This window comes from Fragaria vesca, linkage group LG6, assembly GCF_000184155.1.
Source record: "Fragaria vesca subsp. vesca linkage group LG6, FraVesHawaii_1.0, whole genome shotgun sequence".
Lineage (NCBI taxonomy): Eukaryota > Viridiplantae > Streptophyta > Magnoliopsida > Rosales > Rosaceae > Fragaria > Fragaria vesca.
This window is the reverse complement of record NC_020496.1, coordinates 38084813-38090586: the sequence shown is the minus strand read 5'-3', so window position 1 is coordinate 38090586 and position 5774 is coordinate 38084813. Positions and strand designations below refer to the sequence as shown.

The 5774-nt window shown below is 39.1% G+C and overlaps 2 protein-coding genes across 2 annotated transcripts in view; one reads left to right on the top strand and one right to left on the bottom strand.

The window, feature by feature from the left end:
- Positions 1 to 1193: 1193 nt before the first annotated feature.
- LOC101297567 (thaumatin-like protein-like) lies at positions 1194 to 2096 on the top strand. The gene has a single exon (XM_004304661.1). It carries the CDS (start codon positions 1242 to 1244, stop codon positions 1929 to 1931), a length of 690 nt encoding a protein of 229 aa, XP_004304709.1. The 5' UTR covers positions 1194 to 1241; the 3' UTR covers positions 1932 to 2096.
- Positions 2097 to 3512: 1416 nt separating this feature from the next.
- LOC101291955 (putative F-box/LRR-repeat protein 23-like) overlaps positions 3513 to 5774 on the bottom strand; it is a 4563-nt gene continuing 2301 nt past the window's right edge. Inside the window, exon 2 of the mRNA XM_004306367.1 lies at positions 3513 to 4029. Within this exon, the coding sequence (XP_004306415.1) occupies positions 3513 to 4029 (517 nt within the window). The remainder of the gene's footprint in view (positions 4030 to 5774) is intronic.

Genomic DNA, 5774 nt, shown 5'->3' with positions numbered 1-5774 from the left:
TATATATATATATATATATATATATATATATATATAGGTCATTAACCGACCTTATGGTCTTCTCTAGACCATCCTAGACTTGATTAGACAATCATACATTTAATTACACTTCCATGATCATTCCAGATCAACTAGTTATGCTAGCAGCTATCTAGGCTTCACTTGATTAGTCCTAGTACTTTCTTGGTTAATCTACAAGTCTCTAGATTATTTATTATCAATGTACGTGCATTAATTTCTAACAATTATGCTCAAATAGCTTATTTTGCTACCCTATATAAACTTATCAAATTAATTCAAAACATAGTATAACTCATCGAAGTACCAACATATCCACAAAATGAGCTTCCACAAAAGCCTCGCAGTTTTGTCCATCCTATGGATCACAGCCCTTTGCTTTGCTCCATCAACCACCAATGCAGCCATATTCGATATCCGAAACAACCGCCCCGTCACTGTTTGGGCCACTGCAGTGTCAGCTGGCGGAGGCAAACAGCTTAACCAGAGAGAATCTTGGGCGTTTGTACCTAGCTTGTTCTTGTGGTTTAAAAATTAAGAATAAGATGAGATAATGCAACGGCGGAGGCAACGAAGGACAACTGGGGGCACGGGTCACCAGTGAGATCTACCCACATGACGTAGAGATGCCCCTACAGAAATATATATTTTGCCCCTATTAGTGAACTTTGAGTATATATCCTTACTAGTGTAGCTCTATGGCCTGACTTGGATTAATATCTTTAGCACAACAATAGCTACATATTGAGTAAAAGTATGTATTTTACCTAACACTCGTTGTTTAGGTAAATCAACAATAGAACATCTCTATATCTCGTCTTTCTTTTCACTGTTGTCATAGACGTCGGAGAACAACTCCTGAAACTCTAAGATTTATTACAGTAAATTTAATCTTTTCCCAACTCCAATTCCTAATTTCAATAACTACATCCCCAAATTTTTCTCCATTGAAGGTGACGACAGCTTACGGTTACCCATGAAATCTTTAACTTTTGTGTTCATTAATCAATTATTTGGTTGATTTTTTGTGCCCCCATACAAAAAAAATTTCTCCCTCCGCCACTGAGATAATGGTCCGCCTATACATGAGCCTGATGTCATTTTTTGATGGAGAATGACGCAATTTGGTGCCAGCCCCAGGTTATATATATATAACCTCATGAAACTCTTCAAAAGAAACAACCAAACCAGCAAGAATCAATTGCTTATAATCCACCAAAATCATGAGCCTTCTCAAAAACCTCCCTACTGTTTTGTCCATCCAGTGGATGGTTACCCTCTACTTTGCTGCATCAACCGTTAATGCAGCGACCTTCAATATCAAAAACAACTGCCCCTTCACTGTTTGGGCTGGCGCAGTGCCAGGCGGTGGCACACGACTTGGCACCGGCGAAACATGGACGCTAAATGTGCCAGCCGGAACTAGAGGAGCTCGCATTTGGCCCCGAACAAACTGCAACTTTGATGGAGCCGGACGTGGAAGATGCCAAACCGGTGACTGCGGCGGTCATCTCCAGTGTCAAGGCTATGGCCAGCCCCCAAACACCCTCGCCGAATATGCACTTAACCAATACATGAACTTGGATTTCTTTGATATCTCTCTGGTTGATGGCTTCAATGTCCCGATGGACTTTAGTCCTATCTCGAACGGCTGCACTAGGGGTATCAGATGCACCGCCGATATCAATGGACAGTGCCCGGCGCAGTTGAGGGCTCCCGGAGGATGTAACAATCCGTGCACTGTGTTCAAAACCGATCAGTATTGCTGTAATTCTGGTAACTGTGGTCCTACAGACTACTCTAGGTTTTTCAAAACTCGATGCTCCGGTGCTTATAGTTACCCTAAGGATGATGCAACCAGCACATTTACTTGTCCTGGTGGTACCAACTATAGAGTTGTGTTCTGCCCTTGAAGCAAGTATGAGGTCAAGGAGGCATATGTATACGTATACTGATATTTTGTGATGAATAAGTGTTAGAGATCGAGCTTATAGCTTTGTGATCAGCACACGTAATGATGTGCGTTGTTATGTAACACCAGGTTTTAATAATCATCCAAGCAAACTATGTTTTCTTATTGTGTTAGAGAAGTTTTGAAGCTACTTTAATCAATCCCCCATCTGAGATGTCATCACAACACAATAAGCGCAGACGTCCGATTCCACGCGAACTATGAAAAGCATTACATAACCACGCTAGTTATTAAACACTTAAACATACACAAATGAAGTCTAACTAATTCAGGATCAACATAATATTCAACATTGGACTGTAAAATCAAGTGTTGAGATTATAACACTAACATATATAATTATTTAATCTCAATCTTGATATTAAATCCAAAGGTGAACAGGTGAATACTATCCTATATATGGAAATCAATGTACTTGATTTGAATGATATCAGAGAGAACAGATTTGCTCAAAGAAATAGACCGCCAAATGTGGATTTACAGTTTATACAGAGACATAGACCAAAATATCACCAATAAAAAGAAATTAAAAAGAATGCAATATATATATATATATACCTATCAGTGATATACTCAAGCAGGTCATCGGTGCCGAAGTACTCGATGTTAACATAGACCAGATTACCGGAGCTCCGATCCACGGCGTGGCGGCACATCTTCTCCAAGTCGTAGTCCATGTCGTCGAGATCATCATCATGGGTATGTCAATCTTGCGCCACATCAAAAGGGTCCTTGGAGACTTTGCGCCATTTCATGCACACCTTCTGTGCGCTCTCAATGATCTCGATCGCTCCGAGCCGTGAGAGTATCGAAGCAGTGGCATTTTCAGGGAGATCCTTCCAGTTTCGGCAGATTCTCTTTCGTCCTTCCGAGGATTTGGCCATTGTGGTGTTACTTATTAGGGTTTCACCTGTTTGGTTTGGGAGGAGGGTGTTTGAATGGTGTGTCTGGACTTTGGAGTGTTGGGCTGGAAAAAGCTTATTTTTTGTTTGGTTTCTTCTTGGCCCATATACGTTTGGCGCCAATGTTTTTTTTTTTTTTTTTTTTTTTTGAACTAGGCGGCAAACTAGTTTCCCTCCCTTAACTTTTTGATTAAGAATTGGACAATGCATCTAATTTTTGAATTCTTGATTTTTTAATATAAATATATATATATGTGTATGGTTATTTTTTTTTTTATTAAATGGAACAATCTCTGTCTTAAGTGGGACAAAATCCGGAACAGTGATTATCTCTATTGGTAAACAATTCAGATGTGGTAGAAGAATATAAAAATGTCACTGTTTTCCAAAAAATTTAAAATCAAAGTACAGTTACAAGTTACAACAAAGCTCAGAAGCTGTATCATATAATTAACACAGCAGAACAGGTACATAGTCAGAGAACAATACAGAATATATTTAGTCATAACTCCATATGATACAAGTGCCCAAATCCCACATGACCATTCACAATCCTCGTAACCATGAAAAGAGCTGATCAATAATCATCAGATGAGTCCCAGCCCCAGCCTCCATTATATTTAGGTGGATCCGGGAGGCCAATCAGTAGAAGTTCCAGGAATCAAATCTCCCGGAAGGAACAGTCTTTTAATTTTTTCAGTGCATCTTCTGCCCAAATCTCCCTCCAGATTAAGATTGAAACAAGAGCGAAGATCAAGCAACTCAAGATGAGGACAACCATCAAGAATTGCCTTTAACCCATCATTGGTTAACTGATTCTGGAAAAGCTGCAGGTGGTTTAAACCATGCATCGTCCCTGCTATAGCAAGTGCCTCGTCATCTTTACTCCTCCGACCTTCATCATCAATAATCTCATCCAAAGAGTTGTCTGAATATTTGCGCCATTCTTTATTTAATTTGAATGATCTCAAAAGAGGGCAAGAGCGCCCAAGCACTTCCACTGGTCTATGTGATAGATTTCTGCAATATGTGATGTCAAGATCCTCTAACTGGGGAAGTTTTGATGCAACTTCAATCAATCCCTCATCTGATATGCCATAGGAACATACTAGTCGCAGGCGTCTGATTCCAGTTGAACTAAAAAAGTTGAAAAGGAATGTGTTAAGCAGGTGCAAAAAGGCAGAAATACACTTGAAAAAAATGCCACATCAGTATAATCACTAATTGGACTTAACTGAAAGGATATATGTACGTGTGTGTGTGTGTGTTCGCGTGCGCGCAAGTAAGGAAGGAACAATATCAGAGAATACAGGAGCTCCAGGACATCCTAGACGATCTAAGTCCACAATGTCTTATGAGCTTACGCATTTACAGGGAGGGATTAATCTATTTTCGGATTTTTCACGCACTATATAATTTCAAGTTCTGCAACAGTTCTACCAGCACTGCATATGAAAGCGACTTTAAAGTGATCCACTCACCTAAATGCACAAATGCATCTGCAATGAACTATTGCACACACAATGACACAAACACAATGAAAAACATATTGAGAAGCACCTCCAAGTAAATTATTTAATAAAATGCATACAAACTATGAAACTAGATAAATAAAATTCCACGTCCAACTCCTAACTTAACTGTAAGAAAACAAACATTAATAAAAGGAGCAAACTACATACCTATCGGTGATACACTTCAAGAGCTTATTCGAGATAAAGTAAACATTCACATTTACCAAATTACCACAGCTAAGATCAACAACATGATCCAATACACTCTTGACCCGCGAATAAAATTCCGGGATTTTTGGTACTTGCACACACAAAATCCCAAGCATAGAATGGAGATGGAGAAGGGAGGAAAAGATTTTATCCTCCCCGAGTTATTGAACTTGGAAAAGTTTAAGGTTTCAAAACATACCTTTCTATAGGCTGCCGAGAGGAGAAATAACGTTTCACCTACTTATACTTCGAATTTGGGGCTGAAAATTTGATAGGAGGAGCAGCTCTGGATGGGGAAGCTGTTGTCAAAATTTCAGGTTGCTCGGAGCAAGGGAAGGTGGTGAACCGGTGGTCGGTAGCGGCGGCGGTCTGGAATCTTCCGGCGGCCGGTTCGGAGACTTTCCGGCCGGTTCTCAGGGTGAGACCGGCGGCGTTGGATCCGAGACGGAGAGAGCTTTCTGGGGATATAAAATTCCGGTGGAGGACAGTCGGAATTTTGGTCGAAAATCGGGAAAAATAAAGCTGCCCGATTTTAGGGTTTTGGTTTTTAGGGTTTAGAAAAAAAATGGTGGGCTATTGGCTCTAGGGTTAGAACAAAGTGCATGATAACGTGATAAAGGATAAAGTGTAGAGACAAAGAGATAGCAAGAGAGTCATCATCTTATTCATTGATAGGAGCCCTTTATATAGGGAATTACACAATACCAATATGGTAAGGATATGAATACATAGATCTAGTTTAACTACATATCCTATTGGCATAAGACCAAGGCACACATAGAGAATATCCTAGAACAAAATCTGATTTTTTTAGTGGAAATAAAATTCTTAAAATTAGGGCTAGTGGGCATTATCCCTAAAATTACTTTATCCAAAAACAACGTTATGAAGCTGGTCAATGGATTAATTAATTGATGGAAATGTTTCTGATATGCACTTCATAGAATGTTATACATGCAAATTATACCCAGCTGTTATACTGATTATATATCTAGAGTTAATGACAATATTGTGGTTTCCTAAAAATAACAAGGGCAAAATGGTCAGTATACTGTTCATAAGCCTATGAACAGTTAACCAAGCATTAGTGCATGTGTGTGTGTATATAAATATATATATATATAAATATATATATATATATATATATATATATATACA

Bases quoted from the DNA above. Each gene is read 5' to 3' on its own strand.
- LOC101297567 (XM_004304661.1), top strand. From the start codon at position 1,242: ATGAGCCTTCTCAAAAACCTCCCTACTGTTTTGTCCATCCAGTGGATG.